At 43.8% G+C, this 25,088-nt stretch overlaps 1 protein-coding gene and 1 long non-coding RNA gene across 3 annotated transcripts in view; one reads left to right on the top strand and one right to left on the bottom strand.

The window, feature by feature from the left end:
* LOC116788337 overlaps positions 1 to 13,946 on the bottom strand; it is a 30,310-nt gene extending 16,364 nt beyond the window's left edge. Inside the window, exons 1-2 of one of the 2 annotated variants that reach the window (XR_004357602.1) lie at positions 13,856 to 13,946; positions 7,849 to 7,907 (exon numbers count right to left, since the gene is read on the bottom strand). This is a non-coding gene — a long non-coding RNA (uncharacterized LOC116788337). The remainder of the gene's footprint in view (positions 1 to 7,848; positions 7,908 to 13,855) is intronic. The other variant, XR_004357601.1, reaches the window with a different exon arrangement.
* Positions 13,947 to 19,456: 5,510 nt separating this feature from the next.
* The window catches only part of CLMN (calmin), a 75,777-nt gene continuing 70,145 nt past the window's right edge, over positions 19,457 to 25,088 (top strand). The window contains exon 1 of the mRNA XM_032692304.1: positions 19,457 to 19,615. Within this exon, the coding sequence (XP_032548195.1) occupies positions 19,534 to 19,615 (82 nt within the window). The 5' untranslated portion in view covers positions 19,457 to 19,533. The remainder of the gene's footprint in view (positions 19,616 to 25,088) is intronic.

Here is a 25,088-nt window from a genome sequence, read left to right as displayed (position 1 = left end):
AATTACTTTCTATACATGCAATTCTGATATTCCTCCTGAGAAGAACATGAGCACATGCCTAACTCTGCACATGCAAGTAAATCAATGCTTATCACTGAATTTAAGAATATAATTAAATTGAAATTAAATATGAAATGCCTTGGGAACTACTCATGAGCTTGAAATTCAGTCATTTAAATGCAATGTTGAACTGAGGCTTCTGGGAGGAAAGGACTCAGGGAGATGCACACCACGCTAGATGGTTTCACAAGCTCTTCCAGCCATCTGATGACTACACTGTTATTAAAAAGGCATGTCCCACCTCTTTTCCCTGACACACTTCCCCAGCACAGCAACCAACCATGTCGTTTGGCCAACTGCATCAGCAAACTGATCTAGAGAAAAAACAATCCCCCCAAAAACCCAATCATTTTCAGATGAGTGTGTTCCCTGACTCATCTGGTGGCAGGCACTGGCTCACAAAACGGAGGTGTGAGGGGATGGGGTGATCCTGCCTCTTCTGGTGGCTCACAGTCACCAGCTGGTCAAGTTGGTAGAGAAACCTCATGTGCTCTCAAGCCTGTTACAAAGTTACATCATTTGGAAGGTCTTTGCAGTCACTTCTGATCTGTTCCATTGTGTGTGAAATTATGGCTCTCTGCGACATTCTTTCAGGTAGAAGAGATTTTTAGAGGATATCTAAGGAGATGATGTTCTTTGAAGATTCACAGATGTGCAGTGTCAGTGCCTCTTAAGGCTATAAGGGCTGCAGTTAATCTGCAGAGAAGACATAAGCTACCCAATGATAGAGATCTGCTTTTTTCTATAAGAAACATCAACAGGAGTTATTGACCCCAGTGTTGTAAGCCATTTTAAACTGGAAAAGATCTGGACAAGAGGTTAACAGAAGAGAGATACAATTTCAGCTATTAAATACAAAAGAGGTAATGCTAAGTTCATATAATGGTATATCAAAAAATTATCATGGATGGAGATAACAGACACCTGGGGCTCAGAAGGTGTCTAGATGTCTCTGAAGTTTTGGAGTGAGATCCCTCCTTCTCAGGTCTGCAGAGAATTTACAGTGTGGATAGAACTGCTCTGGGCAAAAGTCTCTGGTCTGGTCATTGCCCAGAAATTGTGGGAGAAACTCCAGCAAGATCTAAGACCCATCCTAATGCTCAACACTTCTAGCTCCAAATGTTAGGAGCCCTTTTTAATCTTGCTGTCTCCCACAGAAATACAGACTATTGGGCACCTCTAAATGCCCCCCACCTGAATCCCCAAAGGGGAAAGATTCACCCACACAAGCCTGTAAATGGAAAGCAAGAGAGAGGAGGAATGAAGCATGTATGACAGATATTCATCACGTTCTTCAAAGCGTCACTGGATGAGGTTCACATGGGCCGTGCAAGAATGAGCAGCATGGAACACATCCAAAACTGTAGGATTCATCCATTAAAAGACAATGTGTGGCTGACTTCTTTTTCATTTAAATTAGTGAAAATGAAGGAACAGACAATCCTGCTTAAGGACCTGTTTCCACTCAGTGCTGAACACCTTGATGAAGACATCTATTTATATCAGGTATTTATTTTACAATGGCAGTGTCACCTCTAACCAGGGCCAGGCCACCAGAGTAGAGAATAACCCCAGGTCCCCGCAAAGAGACAAAATCAACCGAGGAGTTGAAAGAGTTTCTCAGACCTCATAGGATTTTTCCTTGCTTTTTTTTTTTCTCTCAGTGGAAAGTCAAAAAAGCACTCAAGTGGATGGCAAAGCGTCTCACAAATATCTTGTATAATTTGGCAACCGCAGTGTTCCACATCTAATTTCACTACAGCACATTGAATGTTTGGGGGTTTTTTACAATGGTTTTTGCACCTTTAACAACATGTTGATTATTGTGTTTTGAAATAACTCACTTCTTTAAGAATAACTTAAGTGAAAATTTCATTTAGAATTGTGACACCTGGAGAAAATCAACATCATGTGACTTGTAGGCACTTCTAAACAGGAAATACTCCATTTATTTTTTTAGCTGTGTTTGTGTAATAAAGTCTAGTATCCAAGTGTGAGCAACACATTTTCTCATTTTATTAAACAGCATGAAAGGATTTATTACTTCTTCGCTGAATGCACTTCTGGCACCAAATGGAGCTGGACAATAATTGTCAGGCACTGAGTTTAACATTATGAGAAAACACCTTTGGTAGAGTTCAGAGTTTATTGTGTAATGAAAAATACACCTAGATGGTGAGGCTTCCTTTGAGAATTTGTTTGGTGAGTATAATCTCAGGTACTGCTGCTTAATAAATTGGATTCTTTGAAACAGAAATTAAAGTACTGAAATAATATCTAAGAAGGTTATTTTTCTTTTCCTCCTCCAGCTATGTGAAGTTCCCTGAGAAAGAAAATAAAACCAGAGGGAACGGAGAACATTTCTTTTACCACTCAACAGGTTAGGGGTGTGAGGTGCTCTCAAGAGCCATGTACCATATTTGTGACTTTTCTTGCCTTCTCCTCTGATTTTTCTCGAATGCACAGGCTGCTCCTGTTCTTGTGGTTCCACGCCTGGCCAGAGCCAGGTATGAGGGACTTTTGTCTCTCTTTTTGTTTTATTCCCTGTATTGCAAGGAAAAGCTGCCCCAGGCCGGGCAGGAACCTTGAAGATGGGCTTGGCTGGAGAGAAGTCATCAACTGTTTTGCAGGTGTGCAGCATTCCTGTACCCTCAGAAGTTCCCCAGGAATGGACACTGATGAGAAAAGGGAGAGATGTGGTAAAAATCAAAGTCCTGCCCTTCAGAGGATGAGCACAGGGGACCAATCTGCAGTGCCCTGATCTGAGTTCCATGTACTTTGTACAGGCAAAGGCGTCTGTGCCAATCACCTGGAAAACATGGGCGGCAGAGCTTTATGCTCTCTTGACTCAGGCACAAATGAGTGCTCGAAGTTGAGATAAGAAAAAGGCCCTATGTATCTCTATGATCCTGGGCTGACAAATTCTCCCCAAAATCTCAGTGGAGCATTGCAACACTCAACACGTGATTTGTTTTCCACTGAGACTGGTAGTGCATGTGTTAGAGGTTTTGGGTTAACTACAGGAAGGGGAAATGCTTCACACAATCCTCAAATTAGGGGCTCTGACTAATGAAATGCTCTCCTATTCACTGCCTTCCTCGGTGGAGGACAGTGGGTTGCCCTGGCATGTCCTGCTGGGGAGGGCAAGAAGGTTGGGAGGGGAGCACAGGTGGCACTAGTCCCCTAAGGCAGGGAAGCACTAAAACCATCTTTCTGAGTGTTGCCGCAGTCTTTGTCTTTAACATCCATCTGTAGTTATTCGTAAACCGGTGAGCTGGGTTCTAACTGGGAAACCTCATTCTGCGCCGTTCCTCGTGTGCCCCGGTGGTGTGGCTTTCACACTTCCACCCATCCTAGAGCGTGCACAGGCCACCCGAAGCATCTCGAGATGCAGGCAGGCGCCAGGAGAGGGCAGCGGTGCCCAGGGCTCGGCGCTGCCCGCGGAGCGGAGCCTGCGGGGGCTGCGGAGGGTCCGCGGAGCCGCCCCCGGCCGGCCCCCGAACCAGGGAGGGTGCGCACACACGGGCATTAAAAGAGATTTTCTCTATCGACCATCGGGGCTTAAATGTGCTTCTTGGCTGCGGTTCATGTTTCCCGTGACGGTCAGACGGCACATTAACCACCACACACACAGGCATTCATCTTCAATCCCTCGACTGGAGTACAAGCCATTTCTTAAGGAGTTGCAGGTTTTAGGGCCAGAAGGGACCTTTACAGGGAGGCAGTCCCATCTCCTGTCTGAAGCGGGCCTTGGATCATGATGCCTGCAAACAGCACAGAGCCCAGTGGAGACCTGTCCTGGTCTCCACTGAGTTAATGGATGTGTGACGATTCTCCTCATGACAGCATGTCCTCTAGTCCCCATAGGGCTCCCACCAGCTTGGCCTGGCCATTCCTAGCCAGGGAAAGTGTGTGTGCATGTGCAGAGCAGGGAAAGGAGCAATATAGGAGGGAAAGAGAAAACAAGTGATCTTTAGCCAGCACGAAGACCACTCTCCCAGAAAAGCGACCAGGCTGACAGCCAAAGGGTTATAGCGTGGATATAACAAAGCTAACTACAGATCAGGGCTGTTGCTGGAGCACTGTTTTTTCCCATCATGTAATATCAGAAGAGAACATCTTGCCTGAAAAGGCATGGGTAGCACTAATACCCAGCATTGCATTAGTTAGCATTAACAAAAAAAAAAATAAATCAGAAGCAACATTCAAATAACGTGTCAGATTTTATGCCAATCTTTGTTCAAGAAACCAGAAAGGCTTCTGACACAGGGCAGACTCATTCATGTCTTCTTGGCAAGAGGTTCTTACATCTTCTGATTCACCCAGTGCTACTCATGGTTCCAGGACAGGACACTGGACAAGATGCCGCTCCTGGCTGACCCTATCTGACCAGTTCTGTGTTCCCATTTTCCATTGTGAAGAAAAGCTGCCATGTATGTTTTTTTGCACTGGCAATCTAGTAATAATGAATGAGGAAAAGGCTGAGGTACTCAACTATGGTTTTTGTCTCAGCCTTCACTGGAAATCTCTTTCCACTCCCTTAAGGGGTGCACTGAAGGATGGGGACTGAGGGAACAGAGCCCTACCACCGTAAGGGAAGACAAGGTCCATGACCACCTGAGGAACGTGAACATACCTAAGTCTATGAGACCTGACAAGATGTATCCCAGAGTCCTGAGAGAATTGGCTGACATGGTTGCCAAGACATTCTCCATGATATTTGAAAAGTCATGGCAGTCAGGTGAAGTCCCGCATGACTGGAAAAAGGGAAACCTTGCACCCATTTTTAAAAGGGGTAGAAAGAATGAGCCTGGGAACTACAGACCTGTGAGCTCTGCACCTGGGAAGATCATGGAACAAATCCTCCTAGAAACAGTGCTAAGGCACATGGAGGACAGGGAGGTGGTTTGAGACTGGTAGCATGGCTTTACCAAGGGCAAGTCCTGCCTGACCAGATTCATGATCTTCTCAGATGGACTGACTACATCAGTGAACAAATGTAGAGCTATGGATGTCATCTACATGGACTTCTGTAAAGCCTATGATACATAGTCCCCCACAACATTCTTCTCTCTAAATTGGAGAGAGATGGATTTATTAGATAGACTGTTCAGTGGGTGAGGAATTGCTTGGATGATCACATCCAGAGGGTAATGGTCAACAGTTCAATGTCCAGACAGAGATGGGTGACAAGTTGTGCCCCTCAGGGATCCCTGGTAACAATGCAGGCTGAGGGATGAACAGATCGAAAGCAGCCCTGCCAAGGACTTGGGGGTGCTGGACTTGCATCAACAATGTGTGCTTGCAGGCCAGAAAGCCATTGTATCCTGGGCTGCATCAAAAGCAGTGTGGCCAGCAGGTCAAAGGAGGGGATTCTATCCTTCTACTCTGCTCTTGTGAGACCCCACCTGGAGTATTTCATCCAGATCTGGGGCACCCAATATAAGAAGGACATGGACCTGTTGGAGTGGGTCCAGAGGAGGGCCACAATGAGGGATGGAGCACTTTTCCTGTGAGGAAGGGCTGAAAAAGATGAGGTTGTTCAGCCTGGAGAAGAGAAATCTTCAGGTAGACCTTATAGCAGCCTTTCTATACTTAACGGGGGCTTATAAGAAAGATGGGGATAAACTTTTTAGTAGGGCCTGTTGTAATAGAACAAGGGCTAATGGTTTTAAACTAAGACGGTAGATTTAGATTAGACATAAGAAAGAAATTTTTTACGGTGTGGGTGGTGAAACACTGGAACAGGTTGCCCAGAGAGATGGGTGGATGCCCTATTCCTGGAAACCTTCAAGGTCAGATTGGACTAGACTCTGAGCAACCTGATCTAGTTGAAGATGTCCCTGCTCATTGCAGGGAGTTTTGACTAGGTGACCTTTAAAGTTCACTTCCAATCCAAACTATTCTATGATTCTAAATAGCTCTTATTTGGTTTCTTTCAGCTGCTTCTTGTGAGTTTAAATGATTCTTTTCATTTGTGTGTACTGCAGATCTCATTGGCAATGCATGACAACCACAGGTGAAGCAAACTGGCAACAAAAGAAAAACCTGTCTAATGATCTATGCTTCTTGCTCTCACAGAAGGAAAAATAGTAAATCACAGTTGGTAAACACAATTAAAAGCAAGAAAAATCTTAAAAAATTGTTTGTGTTTTTACACACTAATGTCTTGATGCAGAAAACAGTTATGCATATAATTAATGTTACCAACCTGATAATCCCATTGTGACCCATTAGCTGTAGGTATTTGCATTTTTGTAAAAAGCTACCATAAGAAGCCATGATAAGATCTTTCAGTTCTGCCTCAGTTAGGTAAGGTGCAGGATATTATGTCCTTATGAATGTGTGGATGAGTAGCATTTTGAGGAAAATTATTATAATTAATAGATATTATAGGATCAAGACCTGATTATAAATAATAAGGTCATTGCTAAAATGGGGATACTTTCCAACCAGTTTTAAAGTTTGCCTAGCAAAAAATAGGTCAGGCCACACTAAATGGCATTTCAGGCAATTCCGAAATAATTTTGGAGAACTGATTTAAAACTTATATGAGATGTATCATTAAAAATTACAAGCTTGGGGAACTCAGATTGCGTTTATGTGATTCTGCTCTAAGTGTGAAACTTTGGTTTCAAAAATCAGAATAACACCTGAACATAAGAAATAAAGTATGAGAAAGAGCTGGGCAGAAAATGTCCTGGAAACAGTCTTTCTCTTATGTTATAGGTATGTATGGCTTGAATGAATGGCAAACTTCTGATGAAGTTCTTAGGGCCATGCTCGTCACCTTCATAATCCTGACTCCTCAGAGATCACAGACATCTCCTTGCAATCACACCCTGGAGTCACTGACACAAGTTTCATTTGGCTGGGAATTGTCTCCTATTGAGTATTGCAGTTGCACACACAAAGGTATGTACTGTATGAAGGCTTGCTCCTACAAAAAAAGTGCAGCTGGGATTTGAGCCATTGCTTATATTTATACTTGGTCTGTTTTTTCATGAGGTCTGTCCTGTGTGATACTGATGATAATTCTTGTGTGACTAGACAGCTCCGTGTCTGGACGCTGTTCCCACAGACAGTGGGAACTGTCTGATAACTCATATTGGTGAAACTGAAGTGTGATAGGAGTAAAAATAATATCAAGTATTTATAAATATGTTGTCTACTTCCAAGTTTCTATGGAGAAATCTAGAGCTGGCACTCCTATAACATTTTGACAGAATGGACATTGTTCCTGTCTGATGATTCAGCAGAGCAGCTGGATATGTGTTTAGATATGAACAACAGGAGAAGGGATGGAAGGAGAGAGGAAAACATGATCAAGTGTGGCTGTTGTTCCTAGGTGGGCTTGAACCCTGGAGATATTTGTGGTGAGGAGGTGGTCATTAGAAATCAGGTAATTACATCAGGGTTAGCCAGAAAAATGTTACCTCTCAAGAGAAGGGGGAATCGGGAAGATTTACTTCATACTGGCAAAATGTATAATAGTAATACATATATTTATACATAGCCAGCCTCCAAGTCAAGTCCTCTCCAGCATCATCCCCATGGAACACATGCACATGTCAATAATTCCATCATCCCAGTGTCTGGTTCCTGTGCAGGAAGAGGTTAATTATGTCTCAGCCTTTATGGCACAAAGTAAAAGCTTTTGTTATTTTTGTTTTGTTAGTTTTTTTTAAGAAAAAATTGTGTGGACAAAGAGGCAGGCTTTAAATATTTGTGGAGGCTGCTTGGCAACAAATTGCATGCGATCTTTATAAAAACAATAAGTTCTCATACAATTTACATTGTGTTCAGTCTGGGTGCTAATGGCTCCTGACCAGTGCTCAATGGCTGGTCTGTGGGAAGAAACAGGGAGAGAGGTGTTATATTGTGCATTGTGTGCTGCTACTCCAGCTTTCTGAGAAAGAGGGGCTGTTAGAAGTTGAGGACCAGGGTGGGAATAAAGCTGTGGCTTTTACAGCACATAAAATGCATGAGGTGAGAGCTGACACTGACTGTGGCTGTGCACTCAAGGCCACTGCTCCAGGGTGGAATCCACACACACAACATGTTGCTCCCAAATATAACTGATGGCTGCAGGCCTGTCTCCTTCGATCTTGGAAAATAGCTGTGCTCCTAATATTTTTCCTTCAGGAATGTCATCTACTTGTCTGCAGCAAAGGCACTATTAAGTAGATTGCAATACTTTCCCTATCAGCTGGGAACTGATTTAAAACTGATGTATCATCTGTTCAGCTGTGCAGGAAAGGCAGAGCAATCCTGTGCCTGCAGCTGCTCAAAAATCACAGAAGTCAGCTCAGAGATGATGAGATTTCTCAAAACAATGAGCACTACTTTGTTTGTTTGTTTTATCCCCCCTCTCCATTTTTGCACTTTCACCTCTAGGATACAACCGAAGCATGTTTTATTAGGTTTCTTCCACTACTGCTGAAGCAAAAACATACTTCATCCCTCCCTCAAATTTTCTTCCTAGCAGGAAAAGGGGTTTTTGAGCAAATATCTTTTGTAGGAGCAGTGACAAGAAGCCTGAGCATTTCTGATACTGGATGTGTAACCCTTTCCATAATCTGGAGAGGTTACTGATGGCCTTTGGTTAAGAACTTTGGAACCATTCCTGGTGAGGGTAGAGGGGTTAAGCATGTGCAGTACCAACGGAGTTGCTCAAAAAGAACATATAAAAAAGAATTGAACACAGGTATATCTGATACCCTACCCCAAAATATGAACAAATAAAAACTCTGATCACTGTTACTTCCCTTTTACCAGCCAAGATACAGGCAACAATGAAACCACATGGCTTTCCTGAAACTTCTTCCACATGAAGACATATGAGTGTAGCAGCTTATAAGAACTGATAGAAGTAGGGCACAGTAAATGAAGATCATCCAGTCCTGTAAATTCAGTCCTGAATTCAGAGAAATTAAGTGTCTTACACATGATCATGTATGCCCTATGCTACAGCCAAAGACAAATGAATGTCCAGATTTTCCAAATTCAGGTGCTCTGAATTGAGTGAATGATGACGAGGATAACATCCTTCAGGTGTGTCACTATTTGTATTTTAACTCTCAGAACACACGGGGAAGATGAGCCCTTGACAAGTATCACTCAGTAGCAGGGTACCCACTGACTCCCTGAGCCTCTCCATGATGCCATGTCAATGTTAAAAGTCTTCGTGAAGTTGCATGAGAGGAGCATGAGGCAGTGGCTTCTTGTGCATGGGTGTACATGATTGGCAGAAACAGCGCTGAACAAATCAGATGTTCACATGTTCATGCTCCAACAACAACACTTCTGTTTACTCCCATATTCATTAAATCCTCATATATGTGTATTTATAGGTACATACACAGATTATTTTATACACACCTGTGGCAGAGAGGCCATACAGATTAGATACACAGAGAGGTATGAACTGTGCTACAAAAAATATTTAGCAACATGTATTTTCAAACATTGTGGTAATAGTTTTGACTATAAATTCCGATAACGTCACGAAAAATTGACTGCATGATTTAGTGAATGTGTTGCTGAATTGATAGAAGAGGATTAAATTATAATTATTAAAACATTCACCTTTGTCAGTGGATCTAATCACAATCCGTTTGATAACAACAAAAAATGCCGTCTGACGGCAGCTTTGTAGCTTTGTGAATGAGTGAATTAGTTCCCACTGGCTGAGCACTAACTGCATACTGTTATCACTTCACAGTTGCTCTTATGACTTTTGCTTTGCTCAATGGCTTCATTTTCCTAGGTAGACATCTGTAAGGAATGGAATTAAAACTCTTTGAGCTAGTCTGTGTAAGAGCTGGAAAAATGAAAAGAAAAGCAATACCCTTTTAAGATAAACCTCACAAAACTAAAGGCAAAGGACCATTAAACAGATCCTCTGATATGGCTTTTATTTTACAAGTCATTATACTTCACTCAATTAACCCACTTTTGAATACACTGTACTATGGGTATGGCACATCTAGAAAGGCATGCTCCCTCTCTGAAGACATTAAGAGTTGGCAAATCATCATTTCTCTGGATGACTGACTCACTATTAAAATCTCCTCATTTGGATTCATCTTGGCTTCAGCTTCTGGCCATTGGTTTTTGTCTTTCTTTTCCCCAGTGCATTTACAAAAGCCTTGGGGCCTGGTGTTTTCTTCTTAAGAGGAAAATTAACTGTATGCATGCAGAGCCCTAAATGCTTTGCCTCTTCATGAAACACTTCAGTGGTGTTTCTCACCAATGATCATAAGAAAGAGCTCCTGGACAAATACATATTTTTAAACCAGTTGAGCAATAATATGCAATATGATTTTTAAATGCTGGTAAAAATCACTTAATACAAAAGGCAGAACTCTCCAGCATGATGACGTGGTCACACTTTCACCTCATCCTGGAATCTCGAAAAGCTCCCATAAAAGTTCATTTGGATCAAATGGGATAAGCCATTGACTTGTATAAAAACACACGAGCTATACCAAAGAAAATCCTTGATTGTTCAAGTTTTGGGCAGTTTGGCAGCCTTAACAAAGCTAGGAGATTTGTCACATTTTTACCTCAACAGTTCTCAGTACTGGAAACAGTAATTGCTGTTGGGACTTCCATTCAAACCTATCACTTACTACTGTGTTGGTTTTGAGAGGTAGGAGATTGCACCAAATGGGTTTTTTAGCAGTTCTTCTGAGAGAAGAATTAGAGTGTTTTCCAGCTCTGAGCTTTCTTTTCAAATTACACCAGTTGAAATTTGTACTATATCTATGATCACCTGCCAGTTCAAGTCAAGGGAGTTACAACATAAATGGATGCATTCCTGAACCTCTCTCAAAAACAAAGTGTAGATATTTCCATCAAAGCTGACCTAATATTTGCCAAGTGATGATTGCTCATACTCTTGCCTTCCTCTTTAACTGTTGTTCATTCTTACAAAGAAGTACTTAGACATGGGAAAACAACGAATAAATACATACAAATCCATCCAATTTTTAGCTCCTCAACTCATCTCTGTGATACAGGTGTGACTGGATGATGCAGGGGGAGGTTAGATGTGGGGAGAGGCAACTTTGATGAAATCCCCATGCTGAATCACTGGCAAGTTATCACTTCAGCCTGCATTTCTATGCTCGTGTACACACAAATACCTACACACCGTGCACAGAAAGATCTTTTTGGTGACCCACACCTGCCAGAGACCACTTTTTGTTTTATCTCCAGGCGCTTCTGTTTAAAGAATGTGTTTGAAAGCCAGATCTTCATTTGGGAAATGTATGTGGAAAAGGGGACAAGAACAGATGAGAAGGAAGCAGGCAGCCACCTCTCACTAGAAACATGTCCTCACTGGAGTGCTGCTCTCCAAACCAATCCTGAGGGCCCTGCTGACCCCAGCAAAGCAGGGGGACATCAAAACTTGGTTAAGCAAAAGCTCCACTGTGTGTTTTCTAACATGACTTTTAAAGTGATTAGTCTTTAATGACATATTGGTCAGAGGTTGCTAAACCCTGACAGATGCTTGCAGTTAACTATGCTCAGGTGAAGTATCACTAACCATGACTTCTAAACTGCCTCTACAGACACCACAAGGACATGTCTGACATTTCTAGAGCTCCTCAAGGTCACACTTTGAAATATAGTACAGAGAAAGTTTCTAAATCATCGACTTCCTGCTGCTATGGAATGACCGACGGGTTTTAATTCTCCCTATTTTCAGAGGCTTCTGGCAGAACTGTGACATTAAATATTCAGGGAAATACAAGTAAGGTTTGAAAATGCCTGCTCTGAAAGGGCTTGGAACCATTAGTGCATCTCATACTGCAAAAGCCTCTGCCTGGCAGGTTATGCATCAGAGTCATCCACTTCTTACCTCAAAAAATTATTCAGTTTATTTATCAGCTACAGGGAACAGGCCCTCCATTTGAAGAATTTATATATTTCTGCTACTTTACTTCCAAAGCTAATATTGTTTGGGAAGGCCAGGGAAAGAATCTCTTCCCACATCTCTTTCACAGTCAAGCTGATTTCACACTGGATGTAAAATTGAAACCCCTTCTTCAAACAGAAACAAACAAATAGGAGAAAGGTTTAATTACTCCTGTAGGGTGCTGCATCGACAGGCAGTTTAGCTGACTGTTGAATTTGAAGAATATTTGATATCTCCAGTGCTGTGAAAGAGGTCAGGCAGTTCAAAAGGAGCCTTCTTGCTTGCTGGCTTCTAAAAAACTCATTCATTTTGTTACTATGATGAAGTATGCAGAATAGATCACACATAATTCATTCTTCCACAAACATTTCATTGCAAAAATATACTGGTTATATTCTAAAATATCAAATAATATTTCAGGGTTTGTAGTTTTCGTTTCGGGCAGGTTATACCAGGAAATTACAGAAGATTGCAATATACAAGAGATTTGAAATCTGCAGATGGAAATCTGTGTATAAAAGCCAGCAATGTTAGCATTATTTTTATAGCATCTGCAACTGCAGTGCTTGAACACTAATAATTACCTACTGCTCTGCTTCCAATCCTAATATTCATGGGGTAAAAAACAGACCAGGCAATCTCCATTTTTTACTTGAAGTATTCACTTCTGGTTGGTGTTGGAGTGGGCTGATTTATAATTTACTCCATATTAAATATTTGTAGTTATGTTCAGAAATAGTCTTTGCCAGTGAATATTATTGCAGAGGCCTTGACTTGTATCTCTAGGGTATACGATGAAAGTTTCTCTAATCAAGATAATTCAGGCAGAAGAAGGCAGTTTGTCTAGCCAGGGTCACTTGAAGCTGAACATGGTGCCACAGAGAGGGCTGGCCCTGAGCAAGTTTCAGCTGGACTGCTTCTTCCTGCACAGCTTCACCAGCTTACACAGCCCTGTGGACCCTACTGTCAGACATCATGATCTGCAGAGATACCCACCACACCAAGTCACTGCTCTGCTGTCCCTCTCTCCTTCCACACAGTAAGCCATGACACAGCACAGGTCCCTCTCTTTCTTGGGTTATTGTTCGAGGCTCTGCTTGAACCAGGCTGGCATCTCTACCTTTGCATGGGGATCAGATAGGATGAAACCATGAAGCTCACGTTATGGGAGCAGGTCGTGAAGAGATGGAAACTCCTAGGAGACACTCGGATGCTCTCAAGGTGAAAGCCTTACTTCTTGGGTCTTTTGCCTGGTCCTTAGAGTACTATACAACATCTAGCGATGGAAAAGTGATTCCTTTACTGGTAAATATTGTAACCTTCATTCAGTATCTACTGGGACAACAAATCTTTATAGTGTGCTGGAGCATACAGAAGGGAATATGAAGGTCCTGAATTCAGTTGGTCACAGATGATTGAGAGCAAGTCAGGCTCAAAGGGGCAGAATTACACAATCCTGTCACATGGATGAGAAAACTGCATCCTGCATCCATCAGAAACAGAGGAAAAATAGAAGGGGAATAAAGGGGGAAAATAACAAACAAGTTTCCAAAAACTGCATGGAGCTTTTGCTACGTCAAGTCCTCTCTGAATCAAGGAAGGGTTCTGCCCTAGTAAGGGAGGAGATTTTGAATGAAATGCTCATGGCAACAGAAACAAATCAGCTCCACAAGTACATAATATTCAAATGAGTTTTACATAACTACTCTCCTTTTCTTCCAACCTCCATCTGAGTGAAAGAACAGCACAAAACCAAACTGAATGTAAGACAACCAGCCTGAAGGCCAGGGAAGGACCTTTCCCATTGCCTCTGTCAAATAAAGCATTCACATTCTCAATAAATCACACCTTAAAATAAACCACTCTTACCAAAGCGAATGAAAAAACAACAGAGAAAGGACTGAGAGTGATCCACACAACCCTGCTCCCACCAGAAGGACCTCATCTCCACAGCTCTTGCATGTGGAAGCTGTACCTGTGATGTCACACCATCACCCCAAAAGGCCAAGTCTTGAAAATAGCAAGTGTATTTTGCTATTAAGTTGGTTCAAACGAACTTTACCTTGGTAGCAAGCAAATAAAACAAATTCAGCTTCCAAGTTAAAAGTCACTGTAACTCCTGGCAGTATTGATGGATTGTGTGATGAAACTTATACACAGCACATAGAGACATTCCAGCAAGTTCCATAGTCTATTTATTGCCATCACCTGGCAACAATTGTGAATCAGTGTGGTTAATCAGTGTGGTTCATCAATGTGGCCTAAATGGTGGACTTCTGGGAGTCAAGGAAGGAGAAGACACAACAGAGTAATGGAAGGGAGGCTGATCAACATCCAGAGTTTGTACTTATGCTCAGTGGTATACTGAGGCAGGGCCAAGAGTCACCACTCCTCTTCCTCTCTTAGCAGCTGAAAGGGACCAAGAGGGCATGGCACTCCTTATTCTAAGCTGGTGTTCATTTTACTGATTATATAAACTTTATAAATTTTATAAATTAATTCATTGCTTGTTATCAAACTTTGGCTGGAGAAGTAGAACGCACATTTTAGAGTACTCTCCCTTGCCTTTAAAGAAGTCATAAAGCACTTACACTTCATAACTTATTTGGAGGGTTTTTGTACATGACCTGACTTCCTCTTCTTATTACAATATCTCTCGTTCCTTTCGCACCTTTTTCTGAGCGTCTCCTGTTTACTTGGTTGAATTAGACCATCTTTTTTTCTCCTGACTTTTCCGGTGTTTTGCTTTGAAAGTCTGTTTTACATGGTACCCCTCCCGTTGTTTACATGTGTGTGGGCAGAGGAGCCAGACTAAGGGGTGGCTGCTGTCAGACAGGGTAATAGAAATGAAATCTTCACTTACCTACTCATCTGGGAGAGCTAATGAGTCTTTTCTCATGGCTGGCACTCCTTGGTGTTTCAGATATGGGCTAAGCAAGGAAAATAAAATGTTGATGAGACCTACAGTGGCATGAGTATTGCCTTGAAAATGAGTCACCACTCATCTCAGGTTGTAATGTATCTGTAAAACATGAGAGTTAAATAAGAACGTGGATTACTTTCCTGCGTTACGGGCTCTAATTTTCATCCCTCTTTCTTATTCAGCTATAGGGTAAGATTTTTCCATCCTCTTTCTGGAAGACTTGAGAAAGACTAAAAGGATTAAAAAATGAGTGAGATTCTCACCTTCTCTGTAGCATCTTTAACAAGCCATAAGATCATGCAAATACTCAAGGACTATGCCAGTAGTGCAGGCAGGACCCAAATGCCCATGACCTTTCCCAAAACACTATTTGTCGTGGGCAGAGAAGCACCTCGCAGACCTGTGGCATTCAACAAGGATGTTTTGGGACTGTAGGCAGAGGGAGATCTAGGAAGGATCAGTGGGAATCTGTTTTTGTAGCTCTTTGGCCAAAGCAGCCATGGATGGCTAGGGATAGGAAGTTACATTTCTCTGAGATTTGGGTTAAATATACACAATATTTTCACACAAGTGTACCTATTGCAAGATAGACAACATCTTTTTCTGGTTACCATTGGTCTGGAACTGGTTTAAACAAAGCCCGAAAAAAAACCATTCCTGGAATGAGTGTTCGTATGGGGAACCCTGTTTATAAAGGCAAAGCAATTTAGCTACAATGGTATAAATATCTTCCTTAATTTCAGAAATAGTGTCCTTTGTGTCAGATACCTTCCCTTGCCATTTTAGCAGGAGCCACTAGACACCCTCCATCTGGACAGTCACAAAGCTGAGCTGTAGGATTTGGCTGTTTTGTTCCTACTATCACACAATCTACAAGTAGAGATGTTATTCTCAAACTGCGAATTCAACTTATTAAATCACTCACAGGTAAGATATGCAAAGGGGGGGGAAATGAAAAGATTTTTAACATCTTTATTCTGCATACACTAAAAAAAAAGATGAAGGTTATGCAGAACAGTGGTAGGTTCCCCATGAACTTCCTATCAGACTCCCTCCCTTCTCATATGTGACCAAACTCTATTTTTAATAAACTTGTTATTATAGTTCAGAGACTCTGCCAAGTGTTTACGGTGTTGCCCTAAGTAACAAGTCTGAGCCAAGGGACTTAATTAAATGTAACCTGCTTTTTCAGTTATAGAATAGTCCTTAAACATCAAAAGGCAAGTGGACTTTGTTAATAAAATCTGAAATCACTCTTTGTTTAAGAGTTCTTTACTCCTCACTGTATACAATCAGTTACTTCTTAGAAGGCATATAGCATTTTCACAGATAATTTCCCACAAGCATTTACAGATTTTACGACAAGTAACATTCTGGCTTTATGTGAGAATCTCAGATTTCATACTTTCTTGCTGAGCTGATTCATAGATCCCAGCTTGCAGGGAAGAATGTAAAATATTAAAGAAAAATGTTTATAAAGGATGCCCTTTTGGATCTCACAATTTTTTAATGTCCTTACAATTTTAGAGGCTTACATTTCCATTTTGGAGCACTTGGTTCTGCATATATGGTATTTTTTTTTACAATTATCTAGGAGGAGGTTCTACCTATGAGGCCTTCTGCTAACCACAAAGTTAGTTTGGTGAAGGTGCTAAAGAGCCACCTGAAAGTCTCAGATTGACAAATGCAGGTGACATGGCTGCTGCCTCCCTGGACAGAGATGCACACCTGCTAAGTGAAACTGGACCAGGGCTTTCATTCATAGCAGCTTGCAGTCCAGTGTATTAAGATGAGGTCATTGCAGCTTATGTTGATGTGTGGGGCTAGAAACTAGAGTGGTCAGACCTGGTAGATGGACCTGAACCCCCTGCTGAGGTCCGGCCTGACCCTCTGACAGGAGAAGGGGTGGCTGCTGTGCTGACAGTCTCACCTCCATTGGTGCAGGAAGAGCAGGCAGCTGCTGCCTGTGCTGCTGCTGCACCACATCAACCTGTGCCATCCTGCCTTCAGAGGGCAAGGCAGCATAGAGCAGGTGCTTTCCCAGGTAAGAAAGGTTTAATGCCCTTCTCTCTCTAAGCGGAAGTTATAAATTCCCTGTGCCCACAGTGTTAATCATTTACATCCTAAACCGAGCCTGAATCTGAGACCCAGGCTGTGCGGGTCGAATGCAGCCACCTGGCAGGCCTGGAGATGTCAGTGGCATGGGCTGCACCCTCAGCCACCATGACAGTGGAGCTGGGCAGCTCTTGCATGAGGATAGCAAGGAGGGTGAAGGCAGTAATTAATTCCAGGAAAATATGCAAGAACAGTGAATCACAGCTGCAACATCACACCCCAGGTGGGGCTGGCAGCGAGGAGTTGCAGCAGAAATGGTGTGGTCAACAGGACCAGGGCAGTGACCGTCTTCCTGTATTTGCTACTGCTGTGGCTGCACCTGGAATCCTGTTCAGTTTTGTGGCCTGCACTGTAAGAAAGACATTGAGGTGCTGGAGTGTATCCAGAGAAGGGCAATGGAGCTGGTGAAGGGTCTGGAGCACAAGTTGTATGAGGAGCGGCTGAGGGAGCTGGGGGTACTTATCCTGGAGAAAAGGCAACTCAGGGGAGACCTTATTGCTCTCTACAACTACTTGAAAGGAGGTTATAGCCAGGTGGGGGTCATTCTCTTTTCACAAGTAGCAAGTGATAGGACAAGAGGAAATACTCTCAAGCTGTTCCAGGGGAGGTTTAGATTGGATATTAGGAAAAAAGTCTTTACTGAAAGGGTGGTCAAGCATTGGAACAGGGCATTCAGAGAAGTGGTGGAGTCTGCTGCTGAAGATTGCAGACTGGTTCGTTATTCCTCATTCATTTACCTTCCCCTCATGTTATACTGCTTTCTCCAGCTGGCATGTTGACCAGAGCAAATGGCCACTGGGAGGTCTCACGAGCAGGCCAGTGCAGACTGGGACAGGCTCTCTAGAGAGCTCATGACACTCCAGCTCCTGGAGGGTGCCCACATACAATGGGACAAAGCCTCAGCTGTCCCCATGTGGCACTGGCAGTAGTCCTGCTTTGAGCTGCAGCGAGGATTGGGGACCTCCAGCCACCTCTTGCAGACTATTTCACTGATGCTGGGAAGTCATTCGCCTGTTTTTCCCACAGCCACACTGGCTCAGTTTCCAACTCCACCTCTAAATGTGGTACTGATGCATTCAGCCCACTCAGACAACTCCTGGAACAAACAGGTCTTCCCAGTGCAAAATGAAGTCAAAGCACAGCATTGTGATTTCTGCAGATCTGTCTGAGTTGAGACATTTTTTCTTTTTCACAAGCTGTTTTTTCTGCTCCTTGCAATCAGGTTTATAAACTCTTCGTCATGGCATCCATCTGTCCTTATATCTATGCAAAACTTTCCAGTCTGGGTATATAAGCAGCTGAAGACTGCTCCACTCTTGGAGACTGCATTTTAGGATAGCTGACTGCTGCATGTTATAGTGGTGATGAATCCCTATTAGATGTTAAAGGGATGACTTTGCCTCCTTACCATCTCCATCTGATTTTGAGTAGTAATAGAGAAATCACCAGAGCAGGCTGTGGGAAGAGCACTGCATTCCTGAGCTGGGTGAAACAACTGGTTGTGTGGAATAAGTGTTTGCTTGGGATCACAAAAACACTTCCAACTTGAAAGAGCCACAATTTCTAGATCCCAGTTTGTTTATAGTTAACTTTGTAGATCTCGGCTTGTGTGTTCTGCTAGTCTAACTCTTGATGCTATACTGGTCTGACCAGATCGTGTCAAAGTTTGCTGTTTACATTATACAGTCGTCATGGTTTGAAAACAGGCACGTAAGTACAAATAGTGGTATATTGTAATGAAACGCCTCGTATGCAAAGGAAATGTTCATGCTGTTCACCAGGTTTGTAGAGAACAGCTCTCAGTGACACCGCAGAGCCTTGGTAACAATTACTGTCCAAGTTTGATGAAAAAAGGTGTAAATGAAGACATCCAATGTGAAAATTCACCTCAAAGGAAATCTGACGGCCCAGACAGACTAGCAAGAGCAAGCTAAATCAGTATGCAAGTATAAATGTTTTTAATGTATAATGGCACTGATTTAACCCCCACGAGGAGAACCCCTCTGCTGCTCATACTTTCGTTCTTCCATCGCTGCCGTGGCTGCATGACAATTATTCTAGAGCTGACCCTTCTCCAGTCCCCAGGCACGGCAGGACACACGCCCGGCGTTGTTCGCAGCCCCCCGGGACCGCGCAGGAGCCGCTCTGTGTGCGAGGTCCCCGACCGAGGGGGCGGCCAGCGCGGAGGCGATGTGGGGGCGCGGCCTCCGCTGTTGCGGGGAGGAAGGGGCGGCGGGCGGGGCGATGCCCGCGGGGGGCACTGCCGGACCCCCGCCCCGCTCCGCCCCGCGGCAGCGCTCCGGCGCTCCCGGCCGGCCGGGCGGAGGGAGGGAGGGAGGCGCGGCGGGAGCAGAGGGAGGGACGCGGGGCGGGGCGCAGCCGGCGCGGAGAGGGGCCGCCCCCCCGCCCGCTCCGCTCCGCGCCCGCCGTCGGTGCCGGTGGAGGCGGCGGTTGCGGTGGCGGCGCCGCCGGCTCTCGCCGCCCCCTTCACCCCCGGCCCCGCGTCCCCATGGCCGGGCAGGAGTGGGACTGGTTCCAGCGCGAGGAGCTCATCGGGCACATCAGCGACATCCGAGTGCAGAACCTCCAAGGTAAACCAACACCCCCGCAGAAACCCCTCCCTCCGCCCCCGCGCCGCCCCGCTCACCTGCCCCGGCTGCTCCCCGCGCCGCTCCTGCCTCCCCCGCCCGGCCCCCGGGCCGCTCTGCTCGGGCTCCCCCGGCTCCGCGGAGCGGGGGCGGCGCGGGCGAGGGGCCGGAGGAGGAGGTCGGCGGGGCCAAAGTTTCCCCCGAGCGCGTCGCCGGCCCGTCCGGCCGCGGGGAACCCCGGCGCTGGGGCGAGCGGCGCCGGGCCCGGGGCAGGGACGGGGCGCGGGGGTTCCGCGGGCGCTGGGGATGCTGCGGCGGCGGGGGCGGCTCAGCCCCTGTTCCCTTCGGGCGGCGCTGCCACCCACAGCCGCCCCCGAGCGCCGTCGGGGATGGGGCTGCAGGCTCCAGCTCGGCTCGGGTCGCTCCCGGCCGGGGGGACCTGTCCGGCCCGGCGGTGCGGGGCTCCCAGTGCCGCTGTGGGTAACGGGAGCCTCTGTGCCGAGTCCCTGCGGGGCCGGGCAGAGGCGCCCTCCCGCCGCCCCGACCTGGAGATCCGGGGTCACTCGGCCACGATCAGGGCACGGCTCCGGGTCTGGACCAGCGCGATTTGAGCGGAAGCAGATGGCTATCAGAGGACTCGATTTAATGTATCTTCTGAAAAGCTGCTGTTGAATAAACATGGACAGAGCTTTTGGATAAATCGTCTACGAGATGGTCTTCTGCCACAGGCTTTGCAGGCGAGAGGGATGCAAATACCTGGGTCTGAAGGTAGATCGATGTCAGCGTAGTAGTAGTTCCTCCAAAGTTATGTTTGCCTCTCACTAGGTAACTCGTCGTGATTGTCAAGGACAGCAAGAATCGATGGAAGAGGAAAAAGCAGCAGTGGTTTATGGGAGAACAATTTGTTTAATGTAACATACCAATCTTAATCTATATCTCACATAATACTGCAATGTATCTTTATGTTCCATAAAAATAATAGACTTAAATCAGAGGTCATTATCTCTTCTTGTCTATGCATAATTATATTAAGGCACGGTCTACTGTCAGAGCAGTGCAGTTGCTGGAAATTAGTTTTGGTTTGGATTGATTATAGAAGATGTATAATTTATGAGACGAGAGTCAAATTAGCCATTCTTTAAGCTCTGATGTTGTATTAATGCCGTTAGCTGCTGATGAGGTCACTCCACAGCATTTTGACCTGCATCATCATAACCTCTGAAATTCAGATTTTGAGTACAGCAAGAGCTGTTGATTCCAGGTTGACCTCCCCTTGGATTTTGACAGTCTCTCATTACAGTGTAATTCTACATTTCTGACTCTTGGCTCAGTCTCTTTCTATTCTGTGTTGTTAGCATGGCTGATCTCTTGTTGCTCAAAACTGCAGCAGATTTAATCATTAATTCATGGACGTTTTTTGAAAAGGAATACAAAAGTAATCTGTTTTTAAAAAGAGTAATAGGTTTTTGGCTTTGCCTCTCAGTCATGTGTAGAAGAAGGAGTTAAAAGTAATTTCACTTTCTGGAACTTAGAACTCATTTATACAGATGCACACAGCCTTATCAAAAATTCCTGTAGTCCTGTAGGAGAATGTCATCCTACAGAGCAAATTCCTTTGAATGACATTATGTTCATGAAAAAACCCTCCTGTTCCCTTCTTACCATACAAGAGAAATTCTGAGAGATATATGAGTTGCACTGCTAAGTAGGGTTTTAAGAAGTTTTATGCCTCATGTGAGCTCTTACAGGGGAGAAAAAGCACTTGTTCTAAGGTGCTGCTCCAAAGCAAGTGATAATATCTGTCACAAAATGTATGATTTGTAACACATAGTTCTCACATTATCTTCTAGAGATGAAAAACATTTTACAGATGGTGAGTCTGATACTCGTGAGAGTGTGATTTTTGTCGCTTGGGAGCTTGGTGGCAGAGCATGGTGCTTCTCTTCAGAACAGTTTCTTGTAAAATGGCAGCATATGCTCCATGCTCGTATGTAGTAATTAAACTTGCTCCTGCTTTATAATTAAAAATTCATTCCCTCCTCTCAAAACAATGCAATCCGAATCACTGCTAGTATCATTCCCTATCAGTTGCAGAATCAATAACAGCCTGGATGTGCTAAAAAGTTAAGAGTCTGGGACGAAAAACTAGGTGAACACGATGCAGAGTTTCCGTCAGCACCGTCAGAGCTCCTGCAGGGCCCTGCTTCCCAGGGCCACGCGAAGGACCTCATGCAGTGAGGGTCCTCATCTGCTGCTGCATCTCCTGCTCCTGCAGCACTCTCTTGCACGACCAGCTGTCCTTAGAGTAGGTGCTATGAAGTGGATGGTTTGTCTTATTCCAGAATGCTCCCATTCGGTGGGACATTCTGCATATGTGAAGGTGCTTCCTGGTCTCTGGGGAACCCATTAGATTGATATAGACCCAGGAGGAGTAAGGAGAGGATGGGAGGCAGCAGCTAAATATTTGCAGATATGAACAACACATGAAAACACTGAATGTCTGTGTGTAGCTATGGAGACTTCTGCTGCTGATGCACAGAGCCAGACAAATGTGAGGTCTGCAAGGCAGGTAGAGGCAGTACAGTCCTAGCCATCCTACCCAGCAGGATGGAAGAGCCCAAATGGTGATGACCATGAGAAAGGGTCCTGAGCAGCCTAGCTGGTATTAAAGTTTCTGCAGGAATCATACAGCGATCTGTTGTAGTAGTTTTCCATAACCTTTCTACCTCCTTTTTTAAAAGCAAAAATTGCTCATTTCTTTTGAACAGTTCTTCATTATGCCTTAGCTAAGCTATAGAGCACTGCTGATATAGAATACTATTTGAAGATGGCATATGCTGTTTCAGGTTGTTGCATCTTCCTTCTCTAGTTTGGTAGTTCCACATCCAGGAAGGATCCAAGGTGCTGGTTACTGGGAAGTGTCTGCTCTTCTGGAGATGCTTTTGCAGTGGCATGATCCCACCAAATTGAGAAGTTGTTCTAGGTGCATGTGCCGGGTGCAAAAGTAGCCTCAGGGACTGTATGTTTTGTCATGTAACTAATGGGTGAAATTATGGCCTGTGTAGGTTTTTCAGTTTTTTCACAGTGAGACTAAAACTAGCAGCAAGGGGTGAAATTTACTAAATGGGCTGGACATGGAGGGGGGGAAAGATGATTTTAAAAATGGAATTACATCTGGATATTTAGACGTAGGTGCATAATGGTGGGCTTCTATTTTCCCTTTCCATCAAGATATGAGATTTTCCATTTTATTTTTTAAATAAAGGAAGTGACATTTCAAAACTGTCGCAGGTAACTGATGCTAAAAGCCAGTCGCATCCGTTCTCGACAGAGGCGATTTCAGAGAACAGAAGCAGAAGCAACAATCTAATGGAGGAGGGGGGAGAGGAATGTAAAGAGGGAACAAATGCCAGGTGTGGTGATGCACAAACCAAGTTCCGCTCTCCAGGTCTGTTCGGTTTCTAAACACATTCAATAAACTGATCCTCTTGTGCTCTTTGTTCTGTTTGTACATTCTCCATAGTGAATTTCTCCACATACTGAGAGAGAAAAATGGAAAGCCTGCGCAGAATGTAGGAGCGCATCATCAAGCAGTGGAATGCTCAATAATTAATTTCCTGCCAGGAGATGGTTTTTTTTTCTCTCTCTCTTTCTTTCATTACAACACCAGTGGGAACATTTTGTTACAACACAAGAATATTTTAAAATCTTCCCTATTGGAAGCTTGATTTAGGATCATCAGAAATATACTTCCTTATGTGGCAAATTGCAGTCGCTAGAAAGAGGCAACATCCTCAGCAGGAATTAATCTCTTTTAGATGATATTTTGGTTGTGTGCTTTGCAATAGTCTGAATGTATGTTGAGTAGTACATATCTTTCCTTACATTCCTTGGAATGAAATATGTGGAGATGAATAATCGTGCAGTCAGAAGTTTTGTTCACCTCTGGCAAACAAGTGTTGTTACCACCATTTAAAAATAATTATGGTTTGAATGTTCATTTTGTATATTTACACTAGAGTAGATGGGCTGAGATGGTAGAACTCTACCATTCTGCTATCAGAAGACTAGACAAGGTTTTGCTACTTGTCATTTCACTACTCACTCAGAGTTTGATCCAGAAACCACAGAAACTCCTAGATGTTTATTCCTTGATTTCTGTAGATTTAAATACTTTTCTGAGTCTCGACCTTGCTCTGCTGAGGGATGCATAGCCTTCAAATGTATTTGGAGGGCTATGCAGGAGCGTATTGTAGTGTTGTCAGAAATAATGGGGAAAAAATGGTGACAGACTTGAAGAAATAACCTAAACAATACCAGCCCCATTGGTTCCCCATCCTTGTCATGGTTTGCAGGTTTATGGGAAACCATAGTTTATGGGTGGATCACTTAGTCGTAAACTACTGGCACTCTGATTTTGCTTGACTTCCTGTTTGGATCCCTATGATCTAGACTTTATAAGCTTTGGACAGCAGTAACTGTAGTTGTCATCAATATGAATCTCAGCTTCCTTTGAGGTAACAGGTTCTGAATGAAGCCTGTGTCCTAGGAGGTAATACAAATACTTAACTCATAAAAGTTTACTCTGGCAGTGGGAGTAACCTCCTGTCTTTGCTCTGGGGGGCTTAGGCATCTCTGATGGACTACCAAAGGCAGGTGCTATAGTCAGCCTTAAAAATGTTTCTCTCTGTATTTTTCTTTTTCATTTACGTATGAAGCATAATTCTTATGACTTTTGCACTTAACTACAGAGAGTAATAATTTTCTTTTAATTACAAGATACAGCAGCATTCAACTTGTTTGCTATAGTTTGACATGCTTTTAAAATACATGGAAGTTTTACAAATAGAAGGAAACTTTTTTAATGTATCTATTCATTCTGACAAAAGTAACATGCTGTAACTGTTCATTACTTTAACTCTTCTAAAACTTGTCACCATATTCAGCAGGATTTCATTCTGCCTGTAGGCATGCTTATTTAGTGGAGTTCTTTGTAGATTTAGGTGACATTTGGAAGGATGAAATTGCCTGGAGAACATTAGGCAAAGCCCTGTACAACCAGAAAGTGATCCTATTGTTCATAAAAGTGCAGTTAAACAGGCCTGAGAATTATAAGTGTGAACCCCCCCCCCAAATAAAGATTCCAGAGTTAATGCTGGAAACATACTTTTTCTGCTGGAGATGGTCTTTGTAAGGGCAGCCTCATACCTGACAGTATTTGTCAACAATGTAAGGAAGACTTACCTGCTCCAGATGTAGGAACCCTGGCAGTGAAATAAAGGAGCAGTGAGAGGTAAGGCAAAGCGCAGATTGCATGTTTCAGCATGCAATTTTAACAAGGTCAATCCCTAATTTCTCTAACAAATTAGAAGTCTGGACTCTGTCCCCCTGAGTGGATGAAATGACACCAAATTCAAATCATGCCTGGTAGCTCCACAGTCAAATGAACTCATACACTTGTGTATTAACACTTTGT

Source organism: Chiroxiphia lanceolata, chromosome 6 (assembly GCF_009829145.1).
Source record: "Chiroxiphia lanceolata isolate bChiLan1 chromosome 6, bChiLan1.pri, whole genome shotgun sequence".
NCBI lineage: Eukaryota > Metazoa > Chordata > Aves > Passeriformes > Pipridae > Chiroxiphia > Chiroxiphia lanceolata.
The sequence above is the reverse complement of the archived record's forward strand: the minus strand, read 5'-3'. Positions and strand labels throughout refer to the sequence as shown.